Genomic DNA, 18,160 nt, shown 5'->3' with positions numbered 1-18,160 from the left:
TACCCCTCAGAGACTCTCCAAGTGGATAGTCCACACAATTACTCTATCCTATCAGTTGGCTAGGATTGACTTACCTACAATTCCAAGGGGTCATTCTACTAGAGCTGTCGCTACTTCTGCCTTTGCTTCGGGATTTCCAATAGACGACGTCTGCAGAGCTGCCACTTGGGCTACTCCATGTACCCTCACTAAGCATTATCGGCTAGATATTCGTGCCGGACAAGATTGCTCCTTTGGCAGAGCCGTTCTCTCGTCTATTCTTCGTTAAGGACACCTCCCCTCCTCCAATAAGGGTAAGCTTGCTAATCTACCCATATGTGTGATGCACAGAGGCCACGACAAAGAAAAGCAGGTTGCTTACCTGTAACTGATGTTCTTTGAGTGGCCATCTGTGCAGTCACACAACCCGCCCGCCGGCCCCGCTCGGTGTCGGTGAGTGGAAATATTTCATCGGTACCGTACCGCTTTTCATTCATGGTACCAATCTCATCTTTAGTAAGGACTCCTTTTTTCCGCATGAGGGTGAACATTCGGTCTTCAAAGACTGAACAAAATGGCAGACGCTCTGCTGCATGAAAGCTATAACGGGGAGGGGGAGCGGAGCTTCCTGCCAAAACCGTTAGCTATCAATCTTCCGGCCAAAGGCACTGTGCAGGCACAGCACCCATATGTGTGACTGCACAGATGGCCACTTGAAGAACATTGGTTACAGGTAAGCAACCTGCTTATCCAAAAACCCAGGTGGGCTGTTAGAGCCAACAGTGCTAAGTCACTTCCTCCTACCATAGTCCTCTGTCCTGACATTATGCTATCCATTTCCCTGTTCCCGCTGTGAATCTTCAGTTGTCAGTAGACAAGTTGAACCATGTGTTACAGAGGGTGAAACTTGGAATTGGAGACAGTGAATGAAAGACAAACTACCAGAAATCAGTGGGTGGGAGAACAAAGTTGACCACCTGGGATACCCTGGAGGACTTGATTTGGCCCATGAGCCTGAGGTTCTGCACTCCTGTTGTAATTCCATCTGGTGAACCTCTTTTCTGACCCTTGGTCAGAAATTGGCTGAAAAAGACTCCATCAGATGTGGCTTGAAGGACTGTATGTGGCCAAGAACGTAGATCTCTTTTTCTAGAAAAGCCATGACAGAGACTTTTGCTAGTAGCTAGGTCCAGTGCTCTCCAGCAATGGAGACCTGGTGTGGTGAGAACTATCCCTAGACCTGAAGCTCTGCGCTTGTTTTCTACCATGCAAGCTCCTAAGATACCTACCTCAAAGCATCACAGTGTATGCCAATCCATGTTTCATTCACTTTGTATCTGGCCCTCCTTAGGAAGGAATAGGCTAATTGGTTTCATGGTCCGTTTCCTACCTTAACAAGCAATAAAAATGTTTTCCAGTGAGTAAGGAGTGGGAGAGGCTGGACAATTCAGAAGATGGCCCAGAAGAACTGGAGGAACACACAATGGTGGATTACCAGGCAAGCCTGAATTGTGCCCATCCTGTCAAATACTGTAGTATCTTCTCCTTTTAGTCACTTTGCTTGCTGTCTTGTGCCTGGTGCTGTTCCATAGGGAGGTGTCCCTCTGCAGCAAGATAGCGGGTCCAGCCTGCTGCTTCATGTGGAGCTCTCTTGTCCTTTCCCCAGAAGCAAAGAGACCCTTCCCTTAAGAAGCTGCTGGGCATGAGTAAGAGATCCCTGTGCAAGCCAGTGAAGGGGTTAAGCCAGGGACTCTAGGGGTGAGGAGAGCCCTTCTTGCCTAGCCAGGTTCGGCTGCTTGGTTCTTTCACAGGCTTCTTCACAAATTGATATCTATAGCTATATACCTGTATACTTGGGAACAGAGACTCATGTTTAGGATGTATGCAGCCAACACAGTTTTTCCTCCGTTTGATTTTACAAGTGCAATGCGCAAACAACAAAAATTACGTGCTTGCTCTTTGAATATTGTTCTCTCTCAGTAACATGGCTGCTTTGGTGTAAGGGAATGACAAAAAATAGTCTGTTTTGGAGGGACATTAGTTACAGGGGTTTGGAACACAATTTTCCCCAGAAAGCCACTCATTATTTTTAAACTTACCAGAGCTTATTTAGATAGTGGAGTCCCTCTGTTTGGAAGTTGCTCTCAAAGCACGTTGAACCCTTCCAGGCAAAGAGCTGAAAGCCTCTCATCGGCTTCGAGTGGGCAGCCTCTGCCATGTCAAGGGCTTTTGTGACTGCCACCTGCATTCGTGGCTGGGCTCAGATGAGAGGCTTGAAAAGGCGGGTGAGCCTCCCGCTGCCTTTGGGTGCCACCACTGTGGCGGTCACAGCCCACAGGATCCACCAGCCACAACTTGTGTCCCTCCCTGCAGGAATCCCAGGGCAGCTGAGTGAGATGGCCGTCACCTTTCTCTCGATACCAGCAGGGAAGCATCAAACCAGATCACTGAAATGGGGAGGCCTTAAACCAGGGGAGGGCAACTTCAGGCCCAAGCTGGGCCCCAACTTGGCCCCATAAACTTTGCATGCCTTACGTGGGCCTCACCACCCGTCTTACCCAAATCCTGTCCATGAGGGCAAGCAGCACAAAGGAGAATCAGAGATCAGCTGAGGAGCCTCCTGCATGGCTTCCTGCAGCATTTGCATCCCAGCTGAGACCTTTTCCACTGGTGCGGGGAAAAGGTGCCTGACTTGACTGGCTCCTGGAAACCGCAGCTGAGCCCTTTCCTGTTCACAGCAGGCACAAAGCTCCCTGCCTCTCTCTGCACAAATATTTTTTTTAAGCAAGGGGATGGCTGATGCGATCATGGGAGGGGGTGTGGCTTTGAAGATGAGGCTCCACCCCCTTGACATCTTCTGGCCTGCCAGCTGGGTCCTCAAGGGAGGGGGCCTGGCCCCCAAACCAAGTCTGACTGCCCTTCCCTGCTTTAAACTGTGGCTGCATCCTGTGTTCTCAGCCTACAGAAAGATTTAAACCTCGCCATCGCTGTGTGCCGAGCTGTGGGTGGAGGAAGGAAGTGTGTCAGCGGACCTGACCTGCCGCTTGGCTCATTGAGGCTAAACTGGTTGCCTGCCCTTGTTTAAACTGTTATACCATGCAAGGCTTGTAGCCTCCAGTCAAAGACATTGCATTTAAATCATTCCCAAGTATTATCTCAAAGAGGAAGCTTCACACCACCATTAAAATATGTGCCTTGAAATTAGAATCAGTGAGTAAATAACCCAGATAGTCAGAAGTATATTATTGATCTTGGGGTCTTACTGATGGCTTGTTATAAATGTTCTGCTAACAGGGTAATATTTACCTGCAGTGACTGCAGGAGTTTGTATTAGTAAGCAAGCATTTCAGCTGTAGATGATTTATTTCATTTCTAACATTTTCACATAACTTTAGCCAGAAATGATGGCTTGGTAAAGGGTAAAACAGTGCATCTACCCTATGCCTTTCCTTATCAATGAATGAAGATTTATTTCTGAGGATTCATGTCAGGCCAGAATGGAGAATTATTTACTTTTTCACAGGGGTGGAAAAGAATGCAGTGCACAGGATGCAGGTCCTTGATGTTCTCACACCAGTTTCCTGCATCTAAAGCAAAAAAAAAAAAAAAGGCAACTCTTATGTACTGTGTGTGAAGTAGGCTCACAAATACAGCCTCTTTGTCTAAATGGGTATGAAGAAGTTCTGAATGTCTGTTGTTGGGGTGCTGCTTAGATATTCCAGACTTACACTGAATTCATTTGATTGCCGAGAACTTTAGGAAATGCAAGTAATGAACAGAAAACCATCACTGTATTGCAGGGTGTCCTCTATATCTTTGGTGGAATGGTAGATTCTGCTTTCACACAGAAGAAGAATCCTCTCTGGATGTATGACACTGGTATGGAAAATAAGTAGTTTCATCATGTGACATCACACACGTTTTCCCTCTAAAAATGCAGTGTTCTGCAGAGGTATGTGTGTTCCAGTACAGACACAATCCTGTGCTGGTTTAGAGAGAATATGGAAGGAAGGTGCTGGGAGGTGTAAGACCTCTCCTTTGAACAGGTGTAGGATTGTGCCTTAAATGCCTTAAATTTGGTGAATATTGTGTGAATGCCTGAAATCAGATATATTTGTCTCTTCTGGGACATCATATCAGTGAATGTTGACCATCATGGTAAACCATTAACATTCACCTGTGTATCAGGGATCCTGAACATTTCTCTGACATTGTCTGAAGTTTGGTGGAGTCAGACATTTGACAGTATAATGTAATAGCTATTTGAAGTAATGGTGTACTTGGCTTGTACATTTATTAAAATAATAGTAAAAATAAGTGGATCATGTACATTTTACACAGTAGCTTGTTAACATCTGCTTCTTTGCATTGCAGCCTGCTTTCTTTTGTGTACATTTTTGCTGCAGCTTAAAAGTTATCAGCATCATCACTGGTCTTGCATCAGAAAGTTAGCCTGAAATTATGAATTCAGTTGTGGACAAAGCAGGGCTCTCTCTTCATCTGTCTCCATCAGAAACCTTACAAATACTTTACATTATGAAACTATAGAAAATTGTATTAGTCTGGGTCTATTTTAAGATTTTTGTAGGTGAGTCTTATAGTAATAGAAGAGCAATGCTGAGTCTAAAGTTCCTTGAGGGAAAAATGCACAGTAAGGCTTTTCAACAGCCCTTTGGTTAAAAAAATACCAGTGGGTGGTTGTTGTGCATGACCAGGTACACTGCCTTCAGCACACCCTCCTCTTCCACTTTGTAGCATAACTCACAATTTCTGTTGGTCGAGCAGTGTGATCTGCATACCCAGATCGCTGGGTTGTTTAAGGGATAAATAACCCAGTGGGTTTCCCAACAGGAAAACTTGGGTTAAGCGTTGGGTTGTTTAACCTGTAATCAACCCAGTTCTCACCCTCATGTTCTTATATTCACAAGGGCTAATTTGGCTGAATAAACCTATAGTCAATGACAGTCTGAGAAAGTCTTGACTTCTTATAAAATGCTTGAATCCTGCACCTTCCTTCCATGAACAGAAGGCCCCCTTTCGTCCTCAGGAAGCTTCTGATGTGGCCAAGCATCTCCATTGCTGCCATGACGGTCTTCATCAGTTGCTTCCCTCCCACTGCAGGTCACCCACCTCCTGTGCACATCTGCCCCAGAAGGGTGGGAGCCTCCAGCGCCAATAGGGAGCATGACACTGGGGACTGCCGAGAGAGGGCACAGGAGCTTCCCCATGGCCCAGCCCACCTCTGGGCGCAACACCATCCAGGAAATATTTCTGCCAGCTCAAAGAGGAATGAATCCAACCCAGCAGCTTTAGCTTTTCTGAGAGTATGTTTACAGGGAATATTTACTGTTGACTTTTCTGTACTTGTTGTTTCCAGCAATTTGCTGCTCTTATTTTCATTTCTATACTGCTCAGTAACTGAAGCATTCTGACTGGTTCATAACTCATCATAGGTACAAAAGATGCAATTTAGGGTGACAAATGGCAGGATTTGCAGATGGAGTCTCATCTCTCTACTTCACCCTGATACATGGTCATGCTTCCTTCCATAATAGAATTTGGTTATATTACAGGTAGTGCACCTTTATCAGGTGTTCTGGTTTTTGCCCTTAGTCTTGAAGTAATTATTTGGGGACAAAAAGCATTTCATGCATAGGATACAGTTAGAAGTTAGAAAAAGCTGGAATGAGAAATGGGATTCGGCAGCAGTGATACTTCATTTTAACTTACCCAACACACATTTTTCAGTTTATAACAAGCCTTTCCAATCTGCTTTAGATGTAATGACAACTCATTACTTTAAAAACTGAAGGACTGCTGGTGGGGGGAAGAAGCAGGCCTGTAGCATGCCAATCTCTCCCCTTTACAACATAACCCATGATTGACTCCTTGGTTGTATACTGTGACGTGTGAACTCAGACTGTTTATCTACCTGCTTTATATCAAGATGACTATGAGTGTTTATAAACATTTTCCCCCTGACAACTTTCCATAGAACAGTGAGTAGTAGAGCAAAGAGAGATCCTGGCATTTCTCTGTATGTTGACTGTGCCTTTTCTATACCACTGGAATGGATGTTGTGTCTGAAGGAACTGTGACTGGCCGAGGCATCCAGCCACAAATTGAATGACATGTGGTAGCACCTTTCAAGGACTGTGGAAAAGGCATAGCTAACCTGTGGTTGAAATGCATGGGATTGTCTTTTTTACTGTAATGTGCACAGTCCTCCAGTCTCCACTAGAAGACAGCAAGAAGAGATCACAGAGGGACATTAGTGTATTTGGAAAACCAAATCGCAGAGCCTTTTCATCTACTCCTTTTGTCTGAATGGCTATTACTAGTCCTAGGCCGCAACAACTTCATTTCTGGTGGCAAAGAAAAGGGATGTGTTAGTCATCCCTAATTTAATTTGAAAATGGGCTTCAATGAAAGACTTACCAAGCAAAGGTTAAAAAGCAATTCTTAAGATTTTGTATACCGTACTATATTCCTAAATCACACCCGTGGCAGCTGGTGGGATGCTTGGAGAACAGAATGCTGGACTGCCAGATAAACTTGGACTGATCTGCTGCATGACTTGTCTTGACATGCACATGGTGGGCACGTCGTGAGCAGAGCCGGCTGGTGCCAGAGGTCAGATGAGATGGCCTGGGGGGTCCTTCTGACTCGCTCTGTTTCCATGTTTCCCTTACTGTGCCTTCCTTGGCATTACGCGTGGAGCAAGAGTGCCCCCTCGTGGCTAGTAGTGTAACAATTACTTTATTAAAACTGCAGATTCAACCAAGTGGATGGAGTGCCAGCTCACAGCAGTGGTGGAGGGTGAGGTAAGAAGTTGGGAAAACAGCAATGTATGAATCACACATGAAACATGTTGCTTTGTGGATCAAACAGCTTGCTTTGGAATATGGTCTGAAAACAGTTCCAGCTTAGGCACAGCCAGGAACGTGCAGCTATAGTCATCCTGTGCTGCTGCTCTCATGGCTTCACCATAAGGGGTTCTCATTACTCACCCATTAGCTAGTAACCCGAGAGGAATCTATATAGTTTTGAATCTTGAACAAAAGTTCACCCTATATGGAATGTGCTAGAATTAACAGGCTTTCCCCATGTTTGTGGGTGCTGTTATCTTTGGAAAACAGGCATACTGCTTGCAAGGAGCTGGACTGGGAAGATGCCAGCTGCCACCATCCATAGAACAAACACATTCACCCAGAAGAGTTCCACCCGCATCTCCTCTCTCTTTGTGGCAAGGGGCAAGGTCTTCTGTGGTGTGGAGCACACTTCCAGCCTGGAATGGCTTTCCCTTCTCCCGAGTGGCAAAACAGATGCCAAGGCTTAGCCAACGTTGGATGCAGGGAAGCAGTCTTGATGCCCCAGGCTTCTCATCCATCAAGCAGGACCAGGGGATCTCTCTCTGCAGTAGGAAGGAGCTTTGGGTTATGTGGTTCCCCCACCCCTGCACAGAAGGGACTGACAAATGGTGCTGTACCACTTTTGCAGAGAGGGCGTGTGGGTCCCTGTACATGTGTGTGCAGATCAGCCCTAAGGCAACATTAGCAGCTTCTGAGGGTTATTGTCTCACTGGAGGGAGAGGGCCTAAGCTACTGCTGTTTAGCAAGGCAAGTGTGACTGTCTCAGAAACATGAGTGCTGTCTGCTTGATTTGCATAGATGTGATGGCAGCAACTGTTAATGGAGATTGTTGGATTGCTGTTTGCAGCGAGCTGTGCCTGTTAATCGGAAAGGCCACAGTGCAGTTATCTACAGGGGCAGCATGTACCTGTATGGCGGATATGTTGACTTTAAAGGCGCTTCTCAAGAATTCTGGAGTTTATGCTTTGGTAAGTTGATGAAGCAAAACCCTTTGAAATGCTCGGTATGGGGGTGTGGAGTTGTGGCTGACTTCAGCTCCAAATTGTGTGTGGAGTTCAGCAGGGATTAGCTACAATCATCATTTCTTTCAGATACAAGGCAGTGGACCCCCGTACCAGCAACACTGAATGGTGGCACTCCAGGACCCAGGCACGGTCACTCTGCTGTGGTTTATCGCAACAGCATGTACTTGTTCGGAGGACTGATGGGGCTGAATGAACAAAAGGACTTCTGGAAGTGGGATTTTCTGGCTGCCAGCTGGTCCAGCATCAGGAGGAGGTAAGTATTTGAGTTACTCACCAACAACTTAGGCAGGAGTTTGGCAAAGTGAAAAGCTGTACCTGCTTCTAGAGAGGTATAAAGCATCTGGTGGAATGTGATCTGAGCTGTACACTACATCAAACATCAAGTTTGTGCCCAGTGGAACTTATTTAATTTTAATGTGCATGTTCTCATAATTCCAGCTGGGATTGAGAGGCCTGTGTGTGCAAGCAGAAAGCTTTTCTAATGTGTATAGGTGCAGGCCTACATCCCACTCCAGAGGTTCTTCCAACTTTCAGAAGGGATTTTAGATGTGGAGGCTGCAGTAGGAAGGGGAACTCAGAAAAGTTCTGATATTCAGGATTGCTTATGTAGTGCTGTGTGGGTGCAGAATCACAGGAGTATGCTAAAAGCTCTTTTCAGTGAGTAAATTTCCCCCAGAAGCAGATAAAGCAGCCTGTCCCAAAACAGTGCCCTCCAGATGTTTTCAGCAACCATTATGTGAATTCCTTGCCATTTGCCATGGTGTCTGGTGCTGATGGGAGCTGAACTCCAACACACGTGGGAGGCTGAGGTGGCGTCTTTTCAAGTAGCACAATGCTGGCTGTCCCACTGTGGCCATGTCCACAACTCAGGCTCAACCAAGTCTGTCCCTACCAAAGAACTGTGGCTGTGGGGATTTGTGGCAGCCAACACTGAAGATGAGCAGCCCTATACAAGTTCTCATGGATACTTTGAGTATTGTATTAGATAAATCACGTGGAAGGAAATGCACGCAGTAGTATAGAGAAGGTAATGCCCTGTTCCATATATTGCATTTAACCAAAGGAATATTTAAAATTTCATGAGCTTCTTTTCTTTTTAAAAATCTGGCATCATTGTGATCAGCATAAAAACATTTTGTCCTTGTGCTCATTTTGTCCCGTGCTTAGCCAGGGGCCTCCCAAAGTGGTGGGACATTCTGCATTAATATTTGAAGATTCTATGCTGGTGTTTGGAGGAGGAGTTTCTAATGCCAGGCCAAGCAGTACTTTGTGGAAATATCATTTTCCGACTCAAACGTGGAAAAAAATGGCTAGCACAACAGATCCTTCATCCAAAGCTTACCATTGCCTGCTGGGTACTGGATATGGTTTCCAAATAACTGCTGATGCTCCAGGGATATCACTCAGCCATCCGAAGGAACAGGGCATTTCAAAGCTAGCGCTCATCTCTAAGAAGCATTCGTGTTTCTGTGACTTTATTGACCGGAGGCCCACATACAAACCATTCAGCAATGAGGATGAAGCTGAAATTGAAATGACTACTTTTTGCCAGTCTCAAGAGGAGCCAGGACTCTGTTCCTTCCAAACCACTTCTAACATAGAACTGAGTGAAAATGAAGCTGCAGACATTTTGTCCAGAAAAGGACACTCATACCTCAGCCCTTTGAGGGAAAAGGAGTTTACCACCGTCAACCCTACGGAGGGACAGGCAAACATCAGCTCTGGGCGTGTGGACAGTAGCTGCCCCTCTGCTGTGCTGCTGCTTCTTGGAGGTAAACCCTTGTCCAGCTCTTCTGCAATCTCATTTTTGCAAATGCAAATAAACTATATGTAATTGGTGAGCATGTAACACAGAGGGGAAAAAACAGGCCTGGCCTTTGTGAAGATGGCCATCAGGAAGAATCCTGCTGACCCTTTTTCTGTGAATGGGAAGTATTTGTTAAGGACAGCCTGGGAAGGAAGGACTCCCGGCATTTTCTGGAGTCTTTCACCTCAGCAAAACAAGCCATGCAGCTTTTCCTGGTGCTTGATACTGAACACTTGGATTAAGCAGCTTACTGAATCATCTGGCAAACTGTCTGGCAAATTGTTACCACAACCTATATCTCTATTTACCATTTCTATAGCAATTTTAAAGCCTATGCAACTAGTCCAATTTTTATGAGAACCCTGTAAAGAGGGTCAGTTCAGCTTCCATGTTGCAGCTGGGCAGTGATGGTAAAAAACAGCAGGCTGAAGGGATGTTTGAGCTGGAGACCTTTGTGGTTCATTCATCTAGTGTCTGCGCTGCTATATTATACCGCTTAATATCCCTGAATGTAACTTGGGGTGGACTTCAATCTTACTTTAATGCCATCTCCAAGTAATTTTCAGGTACAATATCCAAGTTATTTTACTTCCCTTAAAAAAAGAAAAAGAAAAAGCCACAGATTCCCATGTAGTTCTATACTTGTAAAGACTTATGAAAGCAACACTGGTTAATTGATGTCCACACTTCTCTCTCATCCTTTGATGATGCAGAATATCAAAATAGCATTTTCTCCCCAATGTGTGTCATGATATCCTTTACTTCTTTTACTGAGGTATTTAGCTATACCAAATGATACTTGATGACATCTAATTTACGTAAACTTATTTGGATGAGAATGCCTTCCTAACCGAGTATCCTTTATGCCTTAATTGTATTTTTCTGTTCATACACAAGATGGAGCCATCTCCCTTTATCCATCTTTGTATACGCCATCGATTATATTCCATACTACCGATAAATGTTATAGAAAGAAGGGGGTGCCCAGGTTCCGGGTCACAAAGCCGGAGTGTGTGTGTCATTGCATACATTTTTCAGTCACCTCTGAAAAAGTGGGGCAGTGAATAGCCTGTCTGCCCCAACCCACCAACTTTAGGAGACTTCTGTGTGAAGAAAAGACCTATACATTTCCTATAAATTGAGCAGATCTTCAGGGGCTGCAGAGGTGGAAGAGAGGAGAGACTTCCACTGTGCAAGTGGATTTCTACTTGTGTAACAGTGGTTGCCACCCAATGCCAACCCCTCCAAACATCACTTATTTTCACTACAGACAGAAACTCGAGAAAGCAGGAGATTTTGCCTGCATTTTGTAATGTGTGGACAAATTTCTGGTCTTGCTATGTTGTTGTTTTTGTTCTGGAATGAGAATACTTCAAGGCAGCCATTTTGCACAGTTGTGTTATATTTAGAAATAAACTACAACATCATCCATTTGTGATGGATTCCAAGTGGACCACAAATCACAGTTCTTGTTCCCATATACAGATGCTCAGTGTGGTTATTGCAACACATTTTATGGATCTGTCATGAAACACAGTGCACCTTGAATTTATATATACTCACACAACACTTAAAAAAATAAGTTATACTTAGAGCTACCATCAAGCTCTACATTTTTTTGAAGATTACAAATACAGCAGTTAGTGGGTGTGGTTGTTTTTTAAACAAAATACACCATTATTATTACATACTTTTAAGTAAGTTTGTCCAGTTAATGGAAAGAAGTAAGAATAAAAGAATTAGTAAATAAAATACTTAACATACTGAAAGTATGATACCACAATGCCCCTTGTTCCACTTTGATGCATGTGGAAGGCCTATCTTTCCCAACTTTTGTTAATTTCACAAAAAATAGGTGAACATTTTGCTCTAGATCAGTTGCTGATGTTCAGTGTTCAAACATGAGATCCAAGCATTTCAGTCTTCATCAGCAGAGAAACCTAAGTCCTGATGCATACAATTTCTGAGCAGCGAGTCTCTGTATGTTACATAATGTGCCTAGTGGAGCACACAAAGAGACTCGCTGTTGCTGTGTGCTGAAGGGCTGACTTGCACACCTCTCAGCTGGGTTCCTGCAGGTATGAACCTTGCATCTACAGTGCCTATTTCATACATTATTCACAAACTGGAGGAAAGACTTCCAGGTAGTTCTTCGGTATACAAACAGGGTGGACACATGTATATGAACTGAACCTAAGTGTGTTTGGACAATTTAGCTACTTAAGTTGTAGCTACCTCTGCTGTAAACAAAAGTTCAGTTTTGCATGCACTGAGAATGGAAAGGCTTGTTTTGAAGCATTTCTCACTGTGCCTACTTTCTTGTCTGTCATAACCCTCCTGACTTCAGGTAATAATAACCTGCAAAGTACACTGCAACAGAGTCAATCAACCCCCTAAACCTGACATTGTAGCTAAATGATCTGCTAAACAGAGGTGGTGATCAGGTGATTAAGCCTAATCCTCACCTCTGTTGATAGGTATTGCATTTTTGGAAATAGTTTTGTTCTGCTGACCTTACTGTGATAGTTTGGCTACATGAAACAGTTACTAGACAATAAGCAAGGTCACTTGCTTGAAGTGTACTACTCTGTTTGTGCAATTCCTCCAAGGAATTACCAATATCATTTCATGACTAATCTAACAGGGGAAAAGGCTATATTCCACATGCCATTTCCATGGGTCAGATACTGCCTACTTAAACACTTTGAGTTTACTGTTAAACATCAACACAGGTGAGGAGACCATTACTTACAAAATATTCCTTCATCAGTCAAAGTAACAAATGAACTTGGCTATTTATTTAAATATATTGAATTGCAATATTGGCCAAGATTACTTAAAACACTTCCTAATAATTCAGAATTTCAGAATATCAGGGCTGATAGCAGACGTTTCTTCCAACTGATCATTTACCTGAATGCCCTGGGCTTACATCAGACCATCAATTAACAACCATATAACTTTTTAAACTTACCATTGTCTAAAAGTCTACATATAACATTCCACAAACTGGCTAATTTTGCCCTAATACAGGTAAATTAAGGAAATGAAGCTAGCAATTTGGTTAGCAGTCAAACAGCAACTGGTGCTTTCGTACATCTTGTGCAACCCAGTGTCTGAAAATGAAGAACTCAGCACCAAAAATAATGCTATGCCTGTAGTCTTCTAAAGTTTTGATGAGATTCATCAAGCAATTAAGGTTTTATCTCCACCCTGAAAAAATATCTGAGGAGTCTCTCTGAACATTGGCAGTCTTGAACAAACTACCAAAACTGCTTCAAAAGCAAAACACCATTGAGCTCTGGTAACCTGGGGAATCTTGCAGTTAAAAGCTCAGCTACTGGCAGATCTACCTTGCTGATTCCCCCAGCAGAGCCTACTTGATACAGAAACCCGACTCCTTACAAAGCTACAAAAAAGCACAGCAGCTGTTCTTATTTCACAAGTAGCAGTAGCCATTTAAGAAGCGAGGAAAGACAAGAGGGAACAAGCTGTTCCCAGAGTGGATTGGTTCCTCACTCCCCCCCCCCCACCATTGTAGAAGAAACTACAAAAATGTCAGGTTTTTTTTTAAGCTTTGTCACAAAATTCAAGTTTACATACCTTAATAAAGGCAGTTCTTTCATAGTTTTCTTTTTCACAGTTCATTTGGATTTCATATCACACAAGTTTCTTCCATCTGAATATTTTTTTCTCCCATCCATGTAAATGGTTTCTTGAAATAGACATGTTAATAAATCATGTTTCAAGGGGACCTGCTTCATAACGCTTATATCCTCCGAAGCTGCTTTCACAAGTAGAACAATGTAAGTAATCAAACTTAATGCATTCTGTAACTTTCCTGTCCTTGAAAATGTGCAGATGAAATGGGTTAGTTCTAAAACTTCAACCACAGAACTGACCAGTATATTGTTCTGCCTCAACGCAGATAGGATGAATCAGATTACAAATAAAAATGTTAAGTATGAATTAAATTTGGGATTCAGTTAGCTAACAAAAAGCATCCTTCCTGAGTTTGTGGTGAAATTGGTTTCACCATTGATCCACAAATAAGCACTTTTTTTGTAGACAGAGGTGATTTCCCTGAATCACAGGTTTAATTTAAAGAAGGTAGGCTGGGCTGTTGGCATGTTTTGCTTCTGGATTTTTCAGTCTTGCACAAACACATTCCAAGTGCAGTCTCACTTATCACAGCTGAAAAAATGGTTTAAAGTGGAAAGCAAAGGAAAAGGACAGTAGCTAATTAACATGCACTTGTAGTAGAGAAATCAGTCATCGATTCTCAAACCAATTTTAGTAAGTTCAGATTCATTCCATGAAAGTCTATGAACTTTTCCAACAGTCGCTCATGGAAGGGTCCAAAGTAAATTTCCCTTAATCTTTAAGTTGAGACATTTTGTACAGAATAGACCAAAAGGTATCCCACCCACAGACGATGGCAGCCCGACAGCATTGGGTATAAAAATGCTTCATCACCCCAGCTAAAGAGAGCAAAGCCTGCCAGTGGGATAAATGGCTACCGGGTGCTGCATTTTCAGTTCCTTCCATACATTGTGAAAAAAGTGCAGAGTCTAGAAAGTGGATTAAGGCCAAGAATGTTTGACAGGTATCAGTAGAAAGGAAGATCGGAGGGGCGGTCACATAGAAAAGAGGTTGATGTATAAAGATACTACTACTATTTGCTTTTACACCAAAACCCAGCAGGTGGCCTTAGAAGCTCTAATCCCCCCCATAAAAATGTACAGAGCCAGATCGAGCTTGCTGGCTCACTGCAGCAACCACTTTCTACAAAGGTTCTATAAACAAAAGCACATATATGGATGGAAACCTCAGAAATTTCATTACATGTCAGAACTTGTTTCAGTGTAGTTTTCAAGAGATACTCGGGCTTCCCAGCAGCTCTTCGTCCTATAGTCATATTCTAATTCCAGTTGAAAGGATCTACTATAAAAAAGCCAGGCATTTCTTTTTAACCATGGTCTGTGCATGGGTCAATTCCAGGAACCTCTTTTCCAGGAGCTCACTGAAAATGCTCAGAAGATGAGACTTGTCAAGCTCAGAGTTCAGTGGTAAGTAAACACTTTGGTCTTGTTGCAGCATCTTCAGCAACTGGACTGAAAAGAAAGGAACATGTGATACAAACCACCTGGGTGGGAGATGAGGGAAGGGATTCTGTTAAGACTGCTACATTCCTGAACTATGCAGGCTGAAAGGAATTAATCAACTGAACAACCAGCAAAAACTTCCAGTCAAGGTCATTGCAGCGATGCTCTTTAACATGGAATACACACTGTAAATACATTGGTGAGTTGTCCACCATGAGCACCACAAGGGAAGAACTGAATTAGTACAACATTCACTCAGTAAAACAATGTTTCAGTTAGAATTCCAGCAGCATTGCCCTTAACGCAATGCAGCAGCAAGGACAAAACCCTTACCTGGGCATGGTGTCAGGTGAGTACAGTGGAGGTGGGGAGCCAGCCAAGACTGACATTGCCTCAGTGCTGCCTCTCACTCCCTGAAGAGCCAAGGAAACATCATTCCCTAAAGGCCCATTGGAAACCAGACCACTCTATAAGAAAAACAAAAGCAGGCAGGCCAGTAAGGTAGTACAAACTAACATGATCTAAGTGAGGTGGGGAAAGAACTATGTTATCAGCAAATGCATTTGTCCAGCAAGTATCATATTGGCCAAGATAAAACAAATGCAGAAAGGATATTGTAGGCAAAACATTCAATGCATCCTACCCCCACAGATACTCTCCTGCATTCTCTCCTCAACCCATCCCCAACCTTTGCTTCTACTTTCCCCAACTGGGATTAGTTCCAGTCTCAGTACCTGGCTGGGGAAATGGCCTGAAGAACATTTGCATGAATCAATGGGCAAGTCAAAGGAACTAGATTTATCAGGAAGGATTTTTCTGGTCATACAAAGGACAATATTGTGTCGGATGAGCAGAAAGAGTCAGCTATATATGCGGGCCACCCACGGCTGAGAGGTTCCCCATTTCTTTTGCCAACTCTCCTGTGCCACTCCCCTATCCCATCTGTGCTGTACAAAGAAAGCACAGGTTTATGAAGCTGTCTCTTCACAAGCCCTGAAGAAGCTGAGGAAAGTCAACCAGTCTTCACTACCCACTTCAACAAGAATTCCAGGCTACCATCTTCCAGAGAGAGGGGAGCATGGAAAGACGTCAGAATACACAGCACTAGGACTGGTGCCATAGGTGTCACACTCAGCCACAAGGATGGACACTGGCTGATCAAGTGTGTGTGGGGGGGGTGCTCACCACACCCTGCCAAACTAAAGGGGGCAGGTCTACTACACTCGAGAGAGAGAGATACATTACTCCTGAACATCACAGAAGTGGTGGATTTTTAGAAAGCTTAAGATGCAGTCCTATGTATATTAAGGCAGAAAGAAGTCCTTCAACTTCCACCATTCCATAGAGTAGCCATGGCTGTGTGAGAAATGCTGGTATTTGTAGGTTTTTTTTTTTTTTTTTTGCATCTGTACTTACATAGGATTGTACCTTTAATGCTCAAAAGTTTTAAAGGTACATTTTAAAGGAATACAGTTCAGTTTACTATCTACTTTTTAGCTACTCATACTAGTAGTCAGTTAGACATAGATTATTTTTGAATGATTTAAATTCATGTTTCTCAAACACGATTGAATAACTTACTGGCACTAACCACCTGGGCATAACCGTTGATGGAGAAGATACCTAAAAATCAGAAGCAGACAAGATATTAAGGGGGAAAATAGACTTTGAAATGTTTCTTTTGTTCTCACATGTCTTGCCTTGCCACTTCTTTGCCAGTGTCAGTTTGTTTTATACTTTACTTACTCAGGAAGCTCAACGGCAGCCCAAGCATTATCTGTCTGCAACTGCCAGTGATAGGAAAAAGGCAATGCTTAAGGCAGTCCTGCTCCCTGGTTTTATATGAAATTTCATTATGGAAAAGTAGAGTTGGAAGGGACCATGAAGCCCATCGAGTCCAGTCCCCTGCTGTTGCAGGACACCAATTTACACCATCTCACTCTGATGCCTGTCCAGTTTCTTTTTGAATGTCGCTGGTGTGGGAGGCCCCACCGTTATGTTTCAGTGCTTACAGGGTGAAAAGCAAGGTAAAAAGTAGTGAAAAAAATGAAAACAGCTTATATAACACAGCAGTTAATAACTGCATAGCTATTGGTAAATTTTGCTGTGTATTATCTAGGAAATAATTTACCTTAGTTTCAATCCATATTAAAACTATGCAAGTGACACTGCAAAAGTCACGCACCAACTACAGCTATACTGAAGGATGGATTCCCTTCCATTAGCACATAGCTGTACTAGGAAGAGAAAGTGATACAAACAGGACATAGGTAGACCTTTTTCCTTCCATGCAATGCACAGGGCTTTTCTTTTAATGCTTGCTCTATGCTAACAGTTTGTTCTAATAAACAGACAATAAAGTCATTGGTTTGGCAGAGAAATGCTGCCTGGGTAAAACCTGGACAGTGACATTTGAAGTAATTCAGAACTTTGCTTTAGAGATGCACCTGTAATAAGGCATTCTAATGTAACTTTAGTTGCCAGAGGTCATTGCAATACATTCACTATATGAGAAACCAGCACAGAAATGTATAGACTAGAAGCAAATGTGACTTTTGTACAAATGATGAGAAGTATGAATCTGTCAATCATGTTTTCCTTCAAAAATTAACAGCACAATGAAATCTTTTCAGTTCCATTTAATTTTCATCCTTACCCGAGGCATGGCTTCTGAAAAGTCAATTAAATTATCTGTCTGTGATGTTAACAAAATCTCCACGTCCTCTTGAGGGTTCTGCAAAACATAACCACTAATTAAATTATAAACAGTTACCAGACAGAGCTGCTGAGCATTTTTTCCTATTCCATTCATTTTTGAAAAGCTGCAAACAGTCCTTTCCTCTTGCCATATATATTTCAGAGTTTGATACACAAGAATTTTCATTAAACAACCTGAATCCAAGTCACATTGAGACAGTATGAGAACTGAATTGTTGTTATTCAAAAGTTCATAGTCTATACAACAGGAAACTTTGTAACTGGTATTCTGTACAGAAGTTCAGACATATTAGAATATCTGACATTACAATATTTGAGGTCAGATTTGCACACAATGCTAAAACCAGGGGTGGATAATTTCCAGGAAGTGCTATAGTAGCTAAATTTAGTTTGTTTCCAAGCTAGAGCTGTTGTTTTAAATACTCTTAGCTTCAAATGAGCTCTATTTACATTTTTGGCATGCTATAATGCACTGGATGCAACCCTCACTCCCACAAGCAAAAATATGAACTTTTTAAAGGCAGCATAGAGACAATAGGGTGTTTGCAGCCCATCCTCCATATATTGCCCAACCCTAAACTAAACTATAGTTTAGCACAGTGGTTTCCAAAGTAGGTAGTACCACCCTTGCGGGGGCAGTGGAAAGATCCAGGC

The 18,160-nt window shown here is 43.0% G+C and overlaps 2 protein-coding genes across 7 annotated transcripts in view; one reads left to right on the top strand and one right to left on the bottom strand.

Moving 5' to 3' along the window:
- Nucleotides 1-11,112, top strand: part of LOC123027321 (tip elongation aberrant protein 3-like) — a 28,085-nt gene extending 16,973 nt beyond the window's left edge. For both annotated transcript variants that reach the window (XM_044437982.1, XM_044437981.1), the window contains exons 4-9: nucleotides 1,398-1,477; nucleotides 3,780-3,858; nucleotides 6,754-6,803; nucleotides 7,699-7,819; nucleotides 7,943-8,129; nucleotides 9,044-11,112. In XM_044437982.1, the coding sequence (XP_044293917.1) occupies nucleotides 1,398-1,477; nucleotides 3,780-3,858; nucleotides 6,754-6,803; nucleotides 7,699-7,819; nucleotides 7,943-8,129; nucleotides 9,044-9,710 (1,184 nt within the window). In that variant the 3' untranslated portion in view covers nucleotides 9,711-11,112. The remainder of the gene's footprint in view (nucleotides 1-1,397; nucleotides 1,478-3,779; nucleotides 3,859-6,753; nucleotides 6,804-7,698; nucleotides 7,820-7,942; nucleotides 8,130-9,043) is intronic.
- The window catches only part of EPB41L5 (erythrocyte membrane protein band 4.1 like 5), an 86,947-nt gene continuing 79,728 nt past the window's right edge, over nucleotides 10,942-18,160 (bottom strand). For all 5 annotated transcript variants that reach the window (XM_044437972.1, XM_044437975.1, XM_044437974.1 and 2 more), the window contains 4 exons: nucleotides 17,445-17,522; nucleotides 16,370-16,411; nucleotides 15,122-15,255; nucleotides 10,942-14,797 (listed from right to left, as the gene is read on the bottom strand). In XM_044437972.1, coding sequence (XP_044293907.1) covers nucleotides 14,740-14,797; nucleotides 15,122-15,255; nucleotides 16,370-16,411; nucleotides 17,445-17,522 — 312 coding nt within the window. In that variant the 3' untranslated portion in view covers nucleotides 10,942-14,739. The remainder of the gene's footprint in view (nucleotides 14,798-15,121; nucleotides 15,256-16,369; nucleotides 16,412-17,444; nucleotides 17,523-18,160) is intronic.

The sequence above is a fragment of the Varanus komodoensis genome, unplaced genomic scaffold (assembly GCF_004798865.1).
Source record: "Varanus komodoensis strain SLA01 unplaced genomic scaffold, ASM479886v1 scaffold32, whole genome shotgun sequence".
NCBI lineage: Eukaryota > Metazoa > Chordata > Lepidosauria > Squamata > Varanidae > Varanus > Varanus komodoensis.
The sequence above is the reverse complement of the archived record's forward strand: the minus strand, read 5'-3'. Positions and strand labels throughout refer to the sequence as shown.